Genomic DNA, 21,532 nt, shown 5'->3' on the forward strand with positions numbered 1-21,532 from the left:
GCAGGGGTCCGGTAACAGGCTGTAAGCCAGCATGTAGACTTCCACTGCGCTGCAACAGAAAGAAGCTCCCGGGGTGTTGAACACTGCTCTTTTCTTTTTTTTAGCCGTTAACACATAAAAGTTTTCCCACAACTATCACACACACATATACATACAGGACATGAAGTAATATCGAACGCCTCGATGACTTTGACTCTTCAACTCGCAATGACAAACACTGACACCAAGATGGCTCCTATTAGGTTGATTGCCAATTAGTCACATGTGTCAGCTATGAAAGAGGTCTGGCAATCAAAGCTACATTTCCAAACAACACAAGACAATTAACGGAGCCAGAGGCCAAATCATCAGTACTCAACATGCGTGAGCATTATTTAAAAAAAAACTAATAAAACGTTTTGAAAATATAATGACAACATGCAGCAAACAAACTGCCAGTAATTAAGATGAACAGCTGTCATGAGTTGACACCAACAACAATTATATTGATGGACATTTGCAATATATAAAGAGCTGAACAATACATCTCATTGATAACCACTTCAAGACTGTCCTCCCAAGGAGGACGACAGCAAAGTGGATTATTTATTTCATTTCGTTTGTTGGTTTATTTCAAACGGAGACACAAGACGGCATGAGAATGTCTCCTCAGGGAGAAAGTCGAGTGGACGGCTGGTCGCTTCAACCACGTGGGTTGTTATTCCATGATGGTCGTGTGGATAGCCTGGTTTCTTTTCAACTAAACTGCTCTTTCTGGATTTAGCCTCCATGCCAAAGGGGAGGCCATGTTATAACCATGTTGACATGATGACGCTCCCCGATCCATACCAAAGTAGTCAATTTAACCCAAACCTTAACATTAACTGAGCATGATCTTCCCCTCAACCTTTGTGGCAACAACTAACTAACTAAACCTCGACCACAGAGTTAGACGTCAGATCGTGCTTTAATGGGTCGCTCGCTCCGGAGAGCTTCAACAAACAACCTGTTTTATGTCTTAATTTGGAGGCCTCATTGGCTTTAATGGGACAGACATCAGTGTTTGCAGTGCTGATGCAGCTGTGTTTGTTGTACTGTAAATTAAAACCACACTGGCATGAATCTCTCTCTCATGCTCACGGTACCTGGTTTGCACTTTGCAACAACCATCAGTGCTACAATTAGCAGAACTCCAATGGGGTCAAATCATATGGTCCATATGAAAATGGACTAATGTGCCCAACGCAGACTAACTGCACTCCCTTGTTTCACTCCCTCTGAATTAATCATCCCTCCTTAACCGACACATCAACACATCCAGATCCCTAATATGACAAAATAATGAAAGAAGAGTTACTTTAATTGACTAAATTAACTTAAATGAACTTCTTATAATTGCTCTGTAGTACAGAGACGGTTCGTTTAGTTGATCAACAGAGAATCAGCTACCATGAATTCAAGAAAAAAAAAGCCATATTCTTTAATTTCAGCCCCTCAAATGAAAGAATTTTCTGTCCTTCCCTGTCACGTATGATCTTAGGACAGACAAAACATCGTCTCCTTGAGCTGTGAGAAAGTCTTACGATCACTTTCCAATTCTTTCTGACAGGTAATCAGTTAATCAAGAGAATTAATTGAGTTTAATAAGAAGTCTCCAAATCTGTTGAATCCTGGAGGGATTCAGGTCTTTCAAAAGAACTTTCCATTAAACGATCCCTCTTGTCCCTTATGGAAGCATCTCAGTCATGTTTTCAGGTTTATTCTTTTCATGTGTTACCTCTTACTTCAAGCTTACTTTTGAAACCTCTGTAGATTTGATAGTCCACAATGTCCGGTGCCTTTTATTCGCTCATTTCTTGACCAAAGCATAAAGATGCTGCAGCTCTGTCTCAACGTGGCTGTTTTTGAAAAATATTCTGCTCTGTGCGTCTTCATCGGGCACGATCCAACTGGCAGGTATTCTTGATCAGCGCTCCCACGGGATCCCGGCAGAACAAACAAACATGCACCCCTCTGCATATGCAGATGCACCCCGTCTCATTCATAGAAGGATCTTAGCTGTTTTCCTCCTGCAGCCCTGAGGCAGTGAACCTCACAGAGTGCATGTCACGTACACACACACATAAACACTGACTGTCACAGCCCAATAGAAAAAGAGAGACACAACAGAGACAAATATGTCAGCGCCTCAGGCTTGGGCTGCTATCATCCTATCGAAAAAGCTGTTGTGGTGTGAGGGGGAGAAACAAAAAAACAACAATGTCTGCTTATTGATTGTGACAGTCTGTGTGCTGACTGCTACCAAATGTGTGTTTGTATAATCACATTGATGCTGGGGAATTTGTGAAAGAGGAAACGGAGTGATTCACGGTTATGATGTTCGACAGTAGCCGTATTAAGCCCAGTCAATCATCTCCCCGCTTTCTAGCGGAGGCTGTGTTTACTCGCGGGCCCTGTGATAGATCGCCGAAAGTCCTCGAGAAGGAGGCCAAAGACACCACTGAAAGGATCCTTGAAGAACTGCAACCGTTTTATGCTAAATTAAACAAATGATGTTCTTGTTCTGTAGTACGTAATTTTGATAATGAAATTAATTAGGCCTTATCTTTTCCCACCAGACCTTGTTTTTCCTCTGTGTGTGTGTACACTCTCTTAAAACTACAGACGCTTCTTTGCTTTGAATCTCCTCTCTTCATCCTGCTCAACCATCTGCTCATTCAGCCTCTCGCCGAACAGATTACTCAACGCGCTAATAGCGGCAGCGAGCAAAAAAAAAAAAAACATAAGCATTAGCACTGCTCGTTTTAATGTCGTGCTTTTGGGACAAGCTCCGGGTGCCGTGTAGCTTTCGCCTCGCTACAAATCATGACATTTAAAGATCATTATGAGATTGTGACACTGACTGGAACCATCCAGACGCCATTACCGGATAGCTTCATTCGTTTAAGAGTTTGTGCGTAAACACACAAGTGAACTGTTAAGACAAAGATAGAGGATCATAGAAAATTGTGCAGTTAGGTTTAAAATCCCCCCCGAGCGCCTTGTAAACATTTATTCCTCAAACAACAAAATCAACGTGACAAGCGACATTAGAGGCGAAATGAAAACAGAGAGAAATGAAAGAACAACAAAATGTATACATGATAAAAAATGCATAAACGACAATATTACGCTTCAGAGTCTGCCAGCCAAGTGTTGTGCCGTGCAGTATTCAGCCTGATGTTGTGTTCTACCAACAAGCATGGGCCTGTTCCTTTGAAAACTGGAATATAATTGAATTTTAATTATCTAAATTTGGGATAATGCCCATCATTAGTGGGGCTGCGATATAATTTGACTAAAAATTGGGAGTGAGGAATGGCTCTCTCTGTGGGGACAGAACTTAAAGCACAGAGATAGTTGCACAGAGAAATCAACAGCAGGAGCTGCGAGAGATTTTTCCATGAAAAGAACAGAAAAAAAAACGCCCGTTACTAATCACTCTATCCACCCCAATTGAAATTTAGGTGCCGGATAAGGAGACTTAACTGCCTACAAGGACATGACCGTCCACCCAGTCATTTTTATTAAACTGTACTTATTCAGGCTTTCCTGGGCTTTGGTCCAACCCCAGCATGCAGTCTGTAACACCCTAAAACAGAACAAACACACTTCACATTTACACCTACAGTATGGTTGATTTAGAGTCTGCGGTTTATATGACCTGCATATCTTAAGACAGTGGGAGGAAAGCAGATCTCAGAGACAGAGAGAGAGAGAGAGAGACAACATGCACAACTTAACATCAAAACAAACTCCACACAAAAAAAAACCCAAAAGGTATTTTCCCCTACAGCATCAAATGATCACAAAACTATAGAAACAAGCTTTATTGACCTCACTTTAGTTAGTGAGTAAAAAATTCACGTAGCACAAAAACAGTTACAAAGAGCTTCACAGCAAAGATGTAGACTCAAATCACCGTCTTGATGACTTGCATCTTGAGACTCGACTTGGACTTGCAAGACTCAGGGCTTGACATCAGACCGTTAAGGAGAACGGTAGCAGACTCAAAGGTGCAAACGTGAACCACAGAGCTGAAACAGGTTTAAAACGGTTTATAAAGTTCACAAAGGCGTCCTTCCTTGGAGGTGTTCCAACTGGTAGGAGACCCCGGGGCAGACCCAGAAACTGATGGAGGGACTACATAGCTCATCTGGCCTGGGAATGCCTCTGTATCCCACAGGAGGAGCTTGAATGCGACCTGACCCCAGATAAATGGAAGGAAATAGATGCATGGAAGTTCACATAGGCAATGGTTTCAGTGTAGATGGAGATCCAGTGAAGAGGTTTCTGGAATGGTGCAGGGCTGGTGGTGGTCTCCAAGGAGACGTGGACAAACAAACAAAAAAAAGTCTACCACATTGTCAGCACTGACATTACAATTGTTTGGGTAAGGTTACACAGTATGTGAGCGCACTGTGGGAATGACATTATCATGATTGGATCAAGACCCTGTTAGTCAAGCCCCATGTGCCACTACCTGGTGATGCATGAATCAGATCAGATCATCATGCCAGTGCCGGTCTTGTCTTTTCTCATTGTAAGGACTGGATTCTGCAGGTAAGACTGCAAGTATCTTGGCTTGACTTGGGACTTGACTTGCCCAAGAAAAACCTGACGTTGGACTGAATTGGACCAAATGACTTGAGTCTCATGTCTGCTTCAGTCACAGAAAACATTCGTCATAAAGCACTGAAACATGAACATCGAGCAGTGGGTGATTTATTCAAGCTGGTGCAGAGATAGCAAAGGGTGTAGTTTGTCATTGTGCCCTAATTAAAATCAACAGGACAAGTCATGTGTCTTTGTCCACCCCGACCTTCCTCCCTCAGAGCTTTTGTGGCTCTCCAGCAGCATCACTAATCACTTCTACCTTTGCATCTAAGAGATGAGTCATAATTCAGTTCAAACCGCAAGAAGTCTCTTCTTAGAAAAAGCTAAACGCCACCTCTTTGAGGCATCCGAAGCAACAAGCTGTTGTTTCTCACTCTCGTCAGAACATTTGCTCGTGTTTGTGTATGCGGGAGAGCGAACGCACAATCTAAAAGGCAGACAATCTGCACATCAAAAACGTGTCTTTTAGCGCTCACATGTTTGGTTTGGTATTCCGAGTCAGTTCCACTTGGATCAAAGGCAAAAGTCAAACTGTTTTTCTTTTTCTTTTTTTGTTTCATCTGAATAGGAATATTGTTTTTATTGCTTATGCTCTTTTAAGATTTTTAAGAACTTTTAAGAACAAGTGGGAAAAAAAATGTATCTCATCTTCAGACATTTACTGTTTTTCAGCAGCGGAAGGTCAAAGGTTTAAAACCCCTTGATGTCAAAGAACTCTTGGAGTCAGGAAATCATATATACAGTGCTGTGATCTCTCATGACGTGGGGAGAATTAATAAAACAAAAGAAATACATCGATATTCCATTTAAAAAACTTTAATAAATCATGATGGATTTAAAAAAACACACACACACATTAAACTACAACTTACAAACAAAACCTTTGAGGGAAAAATGCTAATGAGAGTTCAGGGATCACTTGTTTGGATAACAAACTCAAGAACGTCTGTTTAATATGAAATTTTAATGTTGCAGCAGCTGCAGTATTGCTGTGATACTAATCAATCATTTATTAAAGACCACACGACTGAGGTTGGTGGAATTTGCTGTTGGTACAGCGTGGTATATAAACTCAGTTCATTGGTGTTAGACGGATATCAACATCACAAAAGACACAGCGACCAGCACAACAGACTTCCGCAAGACACAATCCAGGTTTTCTAAGACAGGTACGTCTGTCAGGGTCAGAGGAGGAGTGTTCAGAGTTCTCACTGAAGTGGGGAAAACAAATGCTTCTTGAGGTGCATCAGCTTGAAGAGGAGGTGAGCATGGTGAAAGGGGCCCGAGAGGAAGCTCTCAATTATAGGTTTGGGAACCTGAAGGAGGACGTTTCGTTTTACTTTGACACTCTTGAGCTGAGGTGGCAAGGTGGTGGTTGGCACTGTCACCTCACGGCAAGAGCTACGATCCTCAGCTTCCTCGTGTCTGCGTGGGTTTCTCTCCGGGTGCTACGGCTTCCCCCCACAGTTTAAAGACTTAATAGATTAATTGGTGACTCGTAGGTGTGAATGGTTGTCCAGGGTGTACCCCGCCTTTCGCCTTAAATCAGCTGGGATAGGCTCCATTCCCCACGACCCTGATGAGGATGAGCAGTTACAGAAAATGGATGGATGAGCTGTCTTAGGAAAAGCAGTCTTTTTTTTTAGTAATGCAATCTGTATTGATGTTCCATTTGAGCATCGTTCTGATGTGTGTGCCAAGAAATATGAATCCATTAAGGTTTTACGGGTTCTCCTGTGACATGCATAGGAGTTTTTGAGGATGGGAATCTATGATGAGTTCTTGTGTTTTGGACGTGTTGAGCTGGTGGTTGTGGTTATGGAGGTTATGGTTGTGTCGTCTGCATATTTTAAGAATGATGACTGAGCTGTGGTGGGATGTGAAGTGGTTTTGTACATCTCTTCAGGGTATCCTATTTGCATCTGAATCTGTGCTGGATTTCATCCTATTACCCGCCAATAGAACTTGGAAATTCATCAATATCCTTTGATCAACTATCTGAATTGGAGAGTTACTTCTCTCTCTCTCTCTTTGTGGAAGTAGTTTCTATTGTTTTGCTGAGGGTAACTTTTTGAACCTCATTTTTGCATGTTTTTTTGTGTCAAAGTGACTAATGGGGACAACAAGTTCTGAATTTGGTCCAGCGTGTGAGTGAGTGTGCTGCAGACCGCAGCCAAGAAACAGGCTACAATGTAATCCTTGTGGGCAGTTTCGCACCATCAAAATACATCCATTAAGAGTGCTTGTTTTTGCTACTAAAAGGCTCAGATTGTTGTGCCAACATTCTGGAAAGAGCTCCACAGAGAAATGAAAAAACAAAAACAAAATTCTATACCTGTCCAAGCTGTGAAACCTCTCTGTGAGCCGAGGATCACAGCATATAGGGTCAAAGCACCCACAGGAACCCCACCAGTTTCACGGTCGCGCGGCAGCTGGTGCATGATCATCCATCGCGATTGCGTTGTAGCTCATTTTGTGGCTCCAGGCTCCAGTACTCTCCTTTAATACTCGACCAAATCCAAAACTTGTTGTCCCCATAAGTTTCTTTGACAGAAAAACATGGGCAAATAAGGCCCAGGTTGTAAAATACCAGTTACCCTTTTAAATTATTTGGGTCATGTCCCTGCAGGTTTGATATCGGCCTCCTGTTCGTTGGATTGCTTATATAATAAATTGCTTTTCTCTCTGTTCTATATACACTTTGATTGTGTTTAGATCCTGCAGATTTCTGTACACTGTTTATTTCCGTCTTCACACTGCAGTCAGGTTTACCCTCGATAAAGAGCTCCTTGATCTCTACAAACATTGTGAAGTAAAAATAGATTTTTATATATAAGTGATAAAATCCTGGTTAGCACGAGGGGGAGGGGCGGTCTAGTGTAGACATTGCTCTGCAGTCTCGGGTTCATGGCTTGGAACTTGTTTCTTGCTGAAGTGTCCTCGAGGGTAGACACCTGATCATTCACTTGAACATCAGCTAAAGACTGAATATGTAAATGTATCCACCCCCCACTGCATCCAGCATCTGTGTTTTCTTTTCCAGGGGACCATTCACTTGTATAAAGACACCAGAGGATTTGTTCTGCTCGAGAGGGATTTAGCTCTGTCTATTGGTATTAAAAATAAATCTCTCCTTGTGTCGCTGTTACATTATTACATTTTCCCTGCGAGGCTCCCTATCGCTTGCCTTGCTAACGAGTACGGGGCGCCCAGAGGAAAGCGCTCACTCTTAGCAACATTAAACCTGACCCAGATGATCAGTGTGTCAACCATAGGGATGAGGAAACAGAGCAGCAACATCCCCGCTGCGAGACCAGGTTGCAGAGATCAGATTACAAGATGTCTTTCAGCAGGTCTGTCTCGACCTATTTATCTACGCTGAGTAGTATGCACAGAGGACCCTAGGTACTTAAATAACTGGAGATTAACCATAACTCTTGTTCGGAAAACCTCGGCTTGACCCTGAATTGTGTGTCGTCAAAAGGATTATCGCTCACTGATGGAAGGATCTAATTAAATCAAGGGAGTTTGTGTCCCGAGGCCGGTCTGCTACAGTACTCTGTTGGTTTTAACCTTAAGGAGCTTGGTGTGTTACACTTTTCCTTTGCAGAGAGAAATTCATGTATGTGGACCTGCTGAACATTTCCTCTGATGCCTGTTGGGGGATTTGACCATCTCTCCTTCGAGTACTGTCAGCCAGATGGCATACATCAGTCATAAACTGGATGTGATTATGGAGGTTTTCATCAGTTTTTATTGCCCTAGATTGTGCCTGGAATAATTGCATTCTGCATTCAAGCAATACCCAGATGGCCGCTGTGCCAAACCTCCACAGTTATATCTACTGAAGCTTTAAGTTTAAGTATCTAGAAGCCACTGTTTTACTCCTGACTGTCAGTGCTTATGTGAAAGTCATCGAGACCTGGTCGATGTTTTACAGTTTGGGTAAACCATCCATATTTCCAAGGTCCTGCTCATGTTTACCCACTTTATTACAGTATAATGCTGTATCAAAGGATGAACGACGCCACCACCCGTACGCTCAGGACAATCCAAACTTTTCTGTTGATCCCCGTTGGTTGAACGTCCCTCTCTACCTTCACAAACCTCCTGAAGACCTGCAGCTCTTCAGGGAGGACCTCCTTTCCAACACTACCAACAAATGGACATGATGAATATATTCCTCTTCTAGAACGAGTATTACTTATTGCAACACGTCCTCAGTTTCCCTTTTTTGTGAGTCGCTTTGGATAAACTCCTTACTTCCATGAGCTCTTTGGTTGATTTAACTTTTCTAATGCAGGATGAGGTAGAGGCAGATGAGTTTTATTCACAGAATTGAATGAAATGCTGTGATATCAGCCTTCAGTACATAATATATATACTGTATATTTTAGGTTTTGTTACACTCCTTAAAAGTCTCTTGATGCCTCATGAAGCTTTGGCAACTTTTAGTTGGGGTCAGGACTCCCAGGTTAGGAGCCAGCTGTCCAGAGAACAGCTCAAACTTTAGTGTTTAGTGTTTTATAGCACCTGTGACCACACACTCGGCCCATAAAACTATACGTCCAGTGATCTTTTATGATGAAAAGGTATCGGCGAGCGCTGAGTGAAGCGCGTTGCTCTTATCTGTGTTAATAAAAGATGGTCGTATATTTTTAGGGGTTCAGAGTGCGGTGACTTACACAAACACATCATTTTCTTCTGACTCCTAACTTCATCTTGCAGTTGCCAGCGCCTCTTTGCCCTTCATTACATCCTGTACTTAAATTATTGCTTCCTGCAGGGAGGTAAAGTGCCTATAACCGACAGTGGAATTTAATCTGGACATACTGGGCAACTTTCATCTTCCCGCCACACAAGATTGTGATTTTTAGACGATGAAACCTGATAAAGTAAAATAAAAAGCGCCATGGTTTTATCTGAGAGGTATACCCAGTGTTTTTGTTCAGCACCCTGTGATTTAAAGAAAAGCACTTTCCTTCCAGTCTGATACGTATGGATTAGATTCAGTCGTGGTAACTGTGTCTGAGTGTCTCCCAGAAATCCACCGGGTATCAGCCCACTGCTGTACATCAACATAATTCAGTTTTATTTGATCTCTGAGGTTTCAGACCACTCACTGTTGTGCTTTGGTGACTGTGTAAAGAGTTCCCAGCAGTGGAAATCTTCAACCTTGCTGTGTGTGTGTGTGTCTGTGTGTGTTTTTGTCGTCTAGGTGTCCAGACGGCCCTCGACCCAACACGGTGCGGCCGTGTCAGCTGCCCTGCAAGAAGGACTGCATCATGACGCCCTTCAGCGACTGGACACCGTGTCCTGTCAGCTGTGACGCAGGTATGATTCCAGTTTTCCAATGTGTGTCGTTCCCCCTCTCTCTCCCTGCTTTCCTGTCTGTCTGTCTTCACAAGTTGAAAGCCGTCCAGAGTTCCCAGCGAGTCCAAAGTGATTTCTTCCAGGCACGTCTCTATGGCGCTACACTCTCCACACTCCCTCTGTTGCCTGGTTAGCGCCGTTAACTCCTCCATCTTATCATGAGAGATCTTACACTCATGGTTTGTACTGTCTTCTCAGCTGCTGGCAGCTCTGCATCCCCTTCTTCTTCTTCTTCTTCACTTGAACAGATCACCCGATGCATCATCAAGTAGTCAAAAAAAGCAAATCACTAACTGCCAGCTACATGATGCCATGGCAACAGAGGTTATCATATGATGTTATGAGCTACACTGTGTTAGAGCTGCCACGTTTTTACAGTAGCACTAACAGACAAACCAAACACTGGCTCTAAATAGGGAAGAGAGGCCGAGGCAGCTACACCGCTAGATACAATTAAATCCTAGACATCAAATCAAATCAAAGAGAGAGAGAGAGTTTTTAGTAAGGGAGATGTGACTGCATCTTCAACCAATAGCTTGCCTGACTAGGCATAACCCTGAAAAGAGACAGACAGACAGAGACATGGGTCCTTATGGCGAGATTTCCAATCAATTAAAAATGTTTCCATCCGGTGTAGACGTGTACACAGAAGCAGAAGTATGGAAAAACTACTCCGACTCAGACACATTAACTACCACATAAACACATGCACTCGCGTCTCGTTACACATAATTAATTTGACAGATTGGCATGTAAGACAACCTTTTGGGTCGATCTCCTTTTACTGCGCCCGGCGAGCACAGACTCGCTCGTGGCTACAAGTGTCACCGCGTTGATGTTGTTGTTTTCACGCTGCGCAAGGGAAAAAAGAAAACATTGTTCAGATGAGGTCACCTTTGTCATGCAAGCCCATTTCCCGAGCTGTTGAGCAGTGGCGAACACGTTAAATTGATTTATGCCTGAAAATCATTATCGTCCATATTTTGATGACCTCTCGATGTGACTCGGTGACATAAATCTCTTCATTCTGAGCGCGCCGCACCGATGGCCTTGCATTTTAATGCCATGCTGCTGATATCTTCACCTTGTGCAGAGAATTATACACCGCCCACATACAAAGGTTTGAAGCAGAGTTCAGGACTACCCAGAGGCTCATTTCGTCTTAATGAACTACTCGAGGGCAACTCCACACATGTACATACCATAAATCTAATCTGAGTCAGATCCAGGGTCTAATGGGATTTTTCTATCATTGTTGGCTTGATATCCCGAGTAATCAGACGAACGTGTTGTCTACGATAGCCGGCCGTCCAATTAGATTTGGCAGTGGCATTCTCCAAGTCCATTCTTCATGGACTATTAACAGAGAAAGCCCAGCTTATCATTTTGACATGTTTCTCATCGCTTCCCCATGCACAGTCGAACATTTCTTATTTTAATTCAATAATTGTCTGTGTCTGTTCAGCCGGCAACGCCGTGAAGAGAAAGCAATCAAGGAAGCGCCTTATCATCCAGCTGCCGTCCAACGGAGGACAGGACTGTCCGGAGGTGCTGGAGGAGGACAGGGACTGTGAGGTCCCTAAAAGCTGTCCAGGATTCAGGTGATCTGATAATGCTCGTGTCAGAGAGAGGTTGTGCTTTATTTCATCTTCTTTACAGCTTGGATTGAAAACGTCTGAGTCGGCTGAGATTACCTATTGTTGTCCTGAACCCTGACATCATATTTCTTTAAATCCAGCTTTTCTTGTCTGTCTTGAGTGACTCTCTATCACTCATGAGCCTTTAAACCCAAAGCTCACCTTCTTTGTCACAATGTTTGCTTGTTCTGTAAAGAGTTATTTGGAGTAAAAAATGTAAATATGACATGAAGACACAACTTTTTTGAGTTCCTCACCTGAGGACCTTAGGGCCGTGTCATAATGTGTTTTTAGTATTATTCAACATTCAACATGAACATCAACAAAAACATGGTTTATACAGCAATGAACCTCTTACTTTGGCCAGCTCCCTTTACAGATACCATTAAACAGTAATAGAAAATTTAAAATCTAAACATTAAATATAACTTAAAGTTCAGGGTCAGATTACTTTGAAATGTGGTATTTAAATTGATTAATCAATAAAATATTGTGATTTGTTACATAACTCATTGGATTACAAGAAGATCAGATGTAATCTGATTACTTTAAAGTCAAACATTGAAGATATCGCACCCTATGCTAAAAAAATGGACATGATCACAATAAATTGAGCTCCAAAAATATGATTTTTTCTCTCTTTAAATAAAATTCATTTAGTGAATTCAGCATTTACAGTTTAAATGAAATAACACTGAATGTCTTTGTGATTTTTTTTGTATTTGTTTTTCCATGTTTGAGAATAATTGTTGTCCCCTGGTAATCCCATAATGCCTTGGGTTGAGTTGAGGCTGTGTGGGCATGTGTGTGACAACACATTTGGGATTTACCCCAACCCTTTAATCGAGCAGTGGTTATCAGTTACTACCCAATGCAGATTATTCTCACCTGTATTTTCATATTTTAGAAAGTAGCTGCAGTAAAAATGGCGATATTGGTCTGAAAATGGTGTAATGTACCATCCTGATGTATTCCAGGTGGAAAACCCACAAATGGAGGAAGTGCCAGCTGGTGCCGTGGTTTCTCAGACAGAGCAGTGCCGGCGCACAGGAGACCTGTGGACCAGGATTACAAACGAGAGGTACAGAAACCAATCTCTCTCTCTCTCTCTGCATCTCCACTGAACCATTCCTAATCACTGTAAATTAGATTTTTGCTCATTTTGGGTGGATCTGGAGCCCGGCCACCAGGCAGCAGATGGATGTGCTAAGGTTTAAAGAAAAGGCCAATTTACTTAGAGCACACATCAAATCCTCCAACTTAGGAGACACGACACAAAGGGAGGCTGACACTCCCTAAAAACTTCATCAAGAGACTTTTATTTTTGTTTTGTCTTTTGGGTTTTTTTCTCCTGAGTTTGGGGAGGAAACATGTGCCTCTTGAGACTTGTTTGACAGTTTGGGCTGTTTCACTGCTGCCTCTTTTTTTTTTCACCTCCGGCTCTTGTCATACAATTTTAATCGAATGTCTCTTGTTGAAATTTTGGCTGCACCTGGCGTATATACAGCATACGACGGGCCAAACATCCTGTTTGTACGGGGCTTCACGCATAAGTGACAACTACTTTAAAGGAGTTGTGTCTCTCCTCTCTTGCTCTCTCTCTTTAAAAACATATTTCCTCTTGCCTTTTATTATACGACGATAGATGTACCATGTAGTCCTGGGAGGCTTTCATAAAAATCCAATTTCAGGGGGTCACGCAGAATGATCAATTTCATTATGTTCCAGCTCCTATAGAAGGCCATTATTAGTGCTTGTATTTCTGTTTCTTCTTCGCCAACTTACAGTAATGTATGGGAGAATCAATTTATTCATGAAAATGCTTTAAGGTCCACTTTGCTCCAGATTCTGTGCAGCTTTCTTTTTTTTTTTACTGATTTGATGTCATGTGACACTTGATGTTCGGACCCTCCCGGGCTTGTTTTCAGCCCTCTGACACTTCTAAATGGCAGAAATCATTTTGTCATTGACTTAAACTAAACGAGACACGCTGTCTTCTCTGCTCTGTGTTTTTCTGACAGTGTGTTGTGTTGTTTACCTGGACAGAGGCTTTACTTAGAGAGAGAGAGGGGGGATAAAATACACTGTAATAGCACCATTAAGCACACACACACACACGCTAGAGATAAGACCTGACCTCACACACCACCAGACGGACGCTTTCCAAACCAATAGCAGTGCCCACGGGGGGTTCAGCTGAAAATATGCTTAGAGATTGATTTCTCTCTGAAGGTACAGCCCTGCTGCCGAACGTCCGCATCACAGGAAAATGAAATATTGCAGCAACACAAGTAATACCATTTATTAAAAAAACAAAACAAAGGCAAGGGGATGATGCAAGCCAACATAAATCGACTTGCGGGGCTTCAAACCAATTGAGGTAGAGATGTATTTGTGTCTGCTCTGGCTCTTATGATTGTTATTTAGCCCCCCCCGAGATCTAATCTGAATTATACAGTTCAGGAGCCTCATTACAGGAAGAATTCCCTCACTGCGTGTCCTATCTTAAGTTTCACGGGTAGGAAATCTTCCTGATACAGAAGCAGTTTTTAAACTCATGACTGCGTCCCGTCCTATCACAGACCTCCTATCCAATCACGACATAAAAAAAAAAACTGTAACCTCGATTCTTCAATCAGCTCTCTCAGTGATTGAAATGTACATCAAGGCTGCCTGTTTCCATGGCAACGGCTGTCAGTCTCCATAAGTCCCCATGTTCAAAAATTCACAGCAGAAATAAACATGTTTACAGCCTGGTACAAAAAACAGTTTTGGTCTCTGTAGCTAATTTCCCCGTTCATGACAACTGTACTGAGGGTGAATTTATATACATACGCTTTGATTGACAGGTGGGTGCCGTTACAGGTGGCTTGTTGAGCAACCAGGCCTCATTCAGCCCGCCTTAGGTCAACCGATGATCCACATCTTTGCCGTTTTTTTTAGAATAGTCTGGAGGCGAAAGAGACAGGACAGCCAGAGCCTTCAAAACAGCTCACCTGTGGGTGACATGCATGCGCTGTCCATCCTTTATACTTAGTTAGTGATCAGGACGGTTCTGTAAAAGCTAAATTCCCATCCTAACATAAGATGTGATTTTTTTCCTAACATCTTTCTGAAATATTAAAAATCCTAACCCGAGATCAAATTGGATTTCAGACTCAGGAAGTTTCTGTTGTACGTCCCCTCATCTATTTTTCATTAAATCTTTAGTTACCTTCTTTAAAGCTCTATTTGATGTTATGTTGCTCACCACTGAGGGAAGATGTAGTCGGATTTCTCAAGTTAACACTCCAGTGATTTCATCATCAAAGACTATCTGAGTGTGTTTTACTGGTCACAGGGAGTTACTGCTCAGGCTGGTATTAACCGATGTGTGATGTGTTGTGTGGCTCTGCAGGAGCTTCATCGAATCTGAGAAAATAACTGAAGTGCACATTAAATTTATGGACACCACAGTGCAAATATTCACTTTCTTACTGTAAGTCAGGTGAGAGGATTGATGTTACACTCAAATCTGTCCATAAAATGCTGAATGAAGAAACAACTGGCATGGGTCTGTACAAAGAAGAAGAAAATCAACCTGTCAGCGCCTCTGAAGCTCATTAACATGTCGTCTTAACAACAATCAAAGTGTAAAAATATCAGTGTTTAGTGGAGGTTTATGAGCTGGAGTGTTAAATTAGTGACCTGCTGTAAAGTAACCAGCTGCAGGCTGAAGCTTCATGCCGGACAGAGTGGTGTCTTCATCATTTATTTCTTAATATTCCTGAAATTTCAAATGCAATCTGTGTCAAACTGTCAAAACAATCAACAAACATATCGAAAAACAAATGCAATCAAGAGGAGACAGCAAGACAATGATTACTAGTAATATGCATGGATGAGTAAGCAGGACTTGTACAACTATGATGGAATCAGGGTCTGTAATTTGATTACTTTACCACCCTCCTGTTGGGCCTCCCAGTCTGACCAGTGAAACCCTTTCAGACGATCCAGAACGTGGCACTGCATCTGGTCTCCACTGGCTTCCTGTAGCAGCCGGCATTAAGTTCAAATCTCTAACGCTGACTACAAAGTCGTCTCCGGTTCTGCACCCTCCTGCACTTTAGCTCCTCCAATGGAGCTACAACTGTCACTTGATTCTATGCGAGTAGTACTTGTAATGTAAATGTATGAATGAAAACAAAATGCTTTCAACATATATTCACTTAAAAAACAATGCAAAGACAAGATATTTAATATTCAAACAGATAAACTTTGTTTGCATTTCTTTGGAATCTGGGTTATAGTTGCTCAAGGTCGAACTAATTTGAATGACTTTATACACAGTTGGGTTGTTTTTCAAAATATGAAGCATTTTTCTGCATTAATCTTTAAATTATGCACCATAATTTATGAGCTGACTGTATGTTTTGTGTATAAAATCTGAATCTGCAGCATTCTAGTATAAAGTTGTATGAATACAATGTCGTCTGGATGTACGGAAGTCCTTTCACCTCCTGTTTTATTACCATACCTATAACCGATCAATCTGTTGGAACAATAAAAATGTAGCTCTTTACTGCCTCCTACGCGTTCTAATGAAGCCATTTTGACCCATCGTCTCTTAATTCTTCCAGCTGTGTCCTGTCGCCAGCTGGACGGGACGCAGGCCGACATCAGCGAGTGTCTGAGATTCGCCAAGGCCATGCCTACCATCACTCAGCGCTGTCAGCTCCCCTGCCAGGATGACTGCCAGCTGACCAACTGGTCCAAGTTCTCGTCCTGCACAGCTGACTGTGTGGGGGTCCGGACCAGAAAGAGGGCATTGATAGGTGGGAACAAGAGAGACTTGCACAGCACAAACAATGAGCTGCTGTTTTGAGCTTATTCGCACGAGTGTTTGTGAGCTACCCGACAAATTTAGGGGGTAATGTCGGCGGGCAACGCTCCAAGAGACGAGGAGTAAAGAGAAACACAAGGTCGTTAATCTATTCAGATAGTTCTCGCCCGCTAAATGTTCCAGTGGGATTAAAGCCACAAATCTGAAGTATCTCCTCAGACTTTGGTATCCATCAGAGCGCCCCCAGAGAGTCATAGTCATAAAAGCTAAATGACAAGAGTGGTGCAATGCATTAAGACACCTCCAGGAGAGGTTACCGTGAGGGGGGAAAAAGTCAACTTTAAAGTGAGAGGAAGTGGATTTGAAAAGCTTTTATTTCCCCCTGATGTGAAACCTGATGTGTGTAAAAGAGCAGATAGGTCAAGTAATGCATAGGAACACTCTTTGAAGAAGCGGCTCAGTTGTTCTTAGGTTTAAATCAGAAGGGAGAGGGTGTGGATTTTTTTTTTTGTTTGATCCAGAATCCTTCAGCTGTATTCGGGAAATGTTAAACCAAATCTGCCAATCGCATATAGGGTGCATCCTGCATCCTTTTCTTCATCTAAGAACCCTTGGTTCAATCTAAAAAATACACATTATGTTGAGCAAATATCTACTTTCTGCCTCCTGTTGGTCACTATGACCCTTACAGACGTATTAAAGCAGTCTGCAGTTTGTTGCTTCGACGCAGCCAGCTGTGATTCTCATGCAGGATAGACTTTTGCTGAAATTATTCAAATTCCCCAAAAAAAGCAGATTTATAGTCACTGGCACCTGCAGGTAAATATGTCGTGGGCAGTTAGGTAGAAAGTCATCATCTCCTTATTGGCATTAGGAAACAACTCTTAATGATAGACTGCGGCAAGAAAGACGTTTTCTTTTTGTTTTGTTTTTTTTTTGCATGGTGATCTATGATTAACGATGCTTGACGTGTCTGAGGATAAAAAACATCAAGCTGTTTGAGTAAAAGAGCACTCTGCTTGAAACTATTTCGCCAGTGTAATCGATCATCAGGAGATGCTGTCCCCCCATGCATGAATCCCACATGAGGGACAGCAACTCCTGTGTCATCCAGCCTCTTTTTTTTTCAGTAAGTACACTTTCCCAAACAAGGCCTTGAAAGTACCCTTGAGTATCGGGAGACTCAGAGCTGCCGCAGCCTAATAACGGAGGCAGAAATCCACCAACACCATGGAGTCATTTCTCCTCAAGGCTGTCCTCTTCATCTCTGTCTCTCTGCTCTCCTCAGGGAGGAGTAAGAAGAAAGACAAGTGCAAGAACACACAGATGTATCCTCTGAGCGAGACCCAGTACTGCCCCTGCGACAAGTACAACGCCCAGCCGGTGGGGAACTGGTCAGACTGCATCCTTCCCGAGGGAGGCAGAGTGGAGAGCGTCCTGGGGATGAAGGTCCAGGGAGACGTCAAGGAGTGTGGGCAGGGCTACCGCTACCAGGCCATGGTGTGCTACGACCAGGACAACAGGCTGGTGGAAACGTTACGCTGCAACAGTCACGGTGAGTGCATGGGTCAGTTCACATAAATGACCAAAAACAAATGTCCAGTTAGTTTTATCTGTTCAGGTTTTCTCCCTCTGAGCCAACACCTGTTTTTGTTTGTGGTGCTCGCAGCATTTAAAGATTTCTTTCAAAATATATTAATGTTGGAAAATAGTTACTGAAAACACGTGAAAAGACTTTGAATGATATATCACTGAAATGTGGAGTTAGAGGTTCAAACTGTTTTTCACCAGTTTTCAGTCTCAGGATTTTGTGGGCGGTCCTTAAAAGGCGGCTCGCTGACACGCTGAGGCCACCCTGAGCAGAGAGATAAAGATGAATTCACCTCAGCTCAGAGTGTTTCAAAGTTAGTCATGTCATTTTCTGAACTCAGCTGACACGTTTTAGACGCTTCAAACTGGCTTCAGTGTCTTCACACCCCCACAGTCCTGGAGCTGAGAATTCATTTTCACCTGATTTTGACACCTGATTTCATAAACTTATCGATATTTTTAATCATTCAAATTTGACACTTTCTTCTTTGGTCTGACAAACTCAGACTTTACACATACATATAATACACACTGTATGTTTTAGTATAAAAGTTTTGGTGCTTAAAAAACACACTTCATTTGTCGGTCGGACAAAACGAGTAATTTGAAGATGTCTGATCCTGAGGACTTTCATAATTTAATAAAAGGTTCAAATCAAAAAAGTCATAAATAAAACTAAATACATTAATAAAACATACTGTTAGTTAAAAATTTAAAATAAAAATCCAAAATAAATCCTTTAATCTCTAATCGCTTGGTAAAAAAAAAAACTATCAAGAAGCGTTTAATTTCTTTGCCTTGAGCACCAACCAGCTGATCAGACAAATTAAAACTAAACTCATTAAAACTATAAAGTTTATTGGCTCTTCAGCCTGTGTGTGAGTGGCTATCCATTTCAGCTATCTGTCTCATTGAAGCTAATATTAGGGATAAAACTACTCCGGCCGGTGCAGTAAATGTTATTCATCCATAGATGGTATTAATATACTCACAGTAACAGTTATTGTCAACTCGAGTAACGTTCATCTTCATCTTCACCCGTATCTTCTCTGCTCCATGTGAAAATGGATGGATAGTTTTCATTGGAACTATTTTTCATTGAGTTCAGAGGTTCACCTGGACAAATAAGACTAAATCTATCTTGCATGGTTACATAACACTAGAGGTAATGTGTATTTTTTTTTACAATCTGGGTCAGCTAACTTGATTAAATTTGCCCTGTGAACTCTGACAATGGAAGGAGCTCTGATTTTATTCCCTCTCCAGCCTCGGTGAAAGGTAAAATCCTGTAGCACGCTGGATTTCTGTCGAAGCAAAAAATAACTTTTTGTTCTGTTAAATATTCATCTGAAGCGAAGGATTTTGTTTGTGCGCGTTGGAAAAGTCCCTCCCGTGGACGCCAGCGACTCATTGTGAACGCCGACTTGCACATAAGGAGGCCTTTTTCTGGCACGCTCCTGTCAGAATCATTTGTCTCCCCCTTTGTAAGGTCTTATCTCAGATCCAAAATACTTCAGGGGGCTCAGAAACTCGTCGTGAAATTGCTGTGAAATAGAACGCGGGAGATGTTCAAATGAATGCATCAGTGTTGTGCACGTACAAACGTGGTCTTAGTCTCCTCTCTGTGAGTCACACATTCAGATACGCGTCAGTTAATCTGAGTGTGGGCGTGACGAGAGCGCGTTGTAGGTATGTGCCCGTGCGCGTTTGATCTTCTGTGTATTTTTACACCTATGTAAATGTCTTTGAATGCATGTGTGTGTGTGTGTTTGTGCGTCCGTGCATTCATCTTCAAGCATCACTGAGCTTAGAAGACAAAAAAAAACGTTCCTTGAGGTGCACACGAAAACAAAAAGACACATTCAAGAGGCTTGCGGATCTCAAAGATGTTATTAAATCTCCCTTTTATCCCCTCTCCTTGTTCAGCCTCTCCTCTCTCCCTCCTCTCTCTGTTCTCTCTGCCACTCCCTCCTTCATTTTTCTGCGCCTTCTTCTTTCTCTCCCCATCTCAGCCATCATCGCTTGTAATCTTGATGGAGGAGGAGGAGGCATGGTCTTTTCCACGACTCTGCGGCTGACACAATGCCTTCAGCTATGATGGCGATCAGGCCAACTGCGCCGCTGTTATCTCTGTGTTCCACAGACATCAACAGAAAAAGAAGAGGATTAACATTAAAAGTGCACGTTGTTCCAAGATTTTGTGTCGTTACGAGAGAAAGCGAATCTCATAAATGAATCTTCGCGAGGCTCGTTCTGAACTGATTTGAATAAATGAGTTTGCAGAGCTGCAGCAAGCAACAATAAGGAGATTTTATGAACTGGAGAGAAAAAAATATCAAAAAAAGAAGCTCTGTAATTTGTACGTTATACATAATTTTGACCGTGTAAATTATTTAAGTCAAGCTTGACCGCGGGGAGATTAATAATCAACGGCACAAGAAGCCAGTAACATCCAAATGACAAATTCCTGATTCTATTAGTTCCCAGCAATAATTGTAGTCAGCCACAAGAAGATCTAATTAGTGTGTTGTCATGTTCAATATAATCAAGACTGAGACTGGGGGGGACTCAAGACCAGAGTCACAGCAGCTCCAGACAGTGGCTGAAATTGTGTCGGTCTATCATTCAAATTGTGTTTGAATTGACAATTTTCCACCAGGAGAGTTTTCAGTCGCACATCTCTCACATAAAATCAACAGAACCGCTTCGCCTGCTTGTCAATGCGTTGGCCAAAGGTCGTGGCGTAATCAGTAGAGATGCAGCCAACGGTTGTTTTCATCATCGATTCGTTGGTCAATCATTTTCTCTATGAATCGATTAGATGTCTGGTCCATAAAATGTTGGAAAATGATGATCACTGTTTCCTTAAGTCCTCAAATTGTCTTGTTTTGTCCACAGCTTGAAAATATTCACATTTGAGAAGCTGAACTTGGATGTTTTTTCTTAGAAAATAGTTGCTGATTAATGAATAAATCGACTAATCGTTGCAGTTCCAGTTGTCAAGTCCCCCTTGTGTAAGTCCCCTGCTAGGTCCTCTGTACTGTACGTGACCTTACTCATATAGTTCTGACTATAAGTGACCCATAATGCTTTGACCTTTACCGTGACTTAATATTATAGGACAGCTCAGAGCACCCTGGCCTCATCTTAGCAGGATGTAGTGAAGGAAGAGGGAATACAGTCACCGTGGAAAGCCATGAAGGGTAAAGCTTAAGGGCAAGTATCTTGCTGAGGAATCTGTGAACTTGAGCGGCGCTGCAGTGAACAGATTTGTCGACGCCTGACAAGATTTGTTATAACAAGGGGGAACACGCCGAGAACCAGCACCGTGTAATCGACCTAAGCTGTTCTTCAGTGTTACAACATGTAGACAGTGTGCCGCCGAAGTTTGGGGACTGAGGTCCGTGTCCGTTAAGGGTGGTAATGTACTTCAGTGTGTCCTTCTGGCCAACGATGGCTCTTTATTATTTCTCTG

The 21,532-nt window shown here is 42.3% G+C and overlaps 1 protein-coding gene across 6 annotated transcripts in view; it reads left to right on the forward strand.

Annotated features, from left to right (window-relative positions):
- Nucleotides 1-21,532, forward strand: part of thsd7ab (thrombospondin, type I, domain containing 7Ab) — a 190,355-nt gene that overhangs the window by 125,242 nt on the left and 43,581 nt on the right. For all 6 annotated transcript variants that reach the window (XM_027286087.1, XM_027286090.1, XM_027286088.1 and 3 more), the window contains 5 exons: nucleotides 9,854-9,969; nucleotides 11,474-11,609; nucleotides 12,623-12,726; nucleotides 16,265-16,459; nucleotides 17,756-18,022. In XM_027286087.1, the coding sequence (XP_027141888.1) occupies nucleotides 9,854-9,969; nucleotides 11,474-11,609; nucleotides 12,623-12,726; nucleotides 16,265-16,459; nucleotides 17,756-18,022 (818 nt within the window). The remainder of the gene's footprint in view (nucleotides 1-9,853; nucleotides 9,970-11,473; nucleotides 11,610-12,622; nucleotides 12,727-16,264; nucleotides 16,460-17,755; nucleotides 18,023-21,532) is intronic.

The sequence above is a fragment of the Larimichthys crocea genome, chromosome XIII (assembly GCF_000972845.2).
Source record: "Larimichthys crocea isolate SSNF chromosome XIII, L_crocea_2.0, whole genome shotgun sequence".
Taxonomy (NCBI): Eukaryota; Metazoa; Chordata; class Actinopteri; family Sciaenidae; genus Larimichthys; species Larimichthys crocea.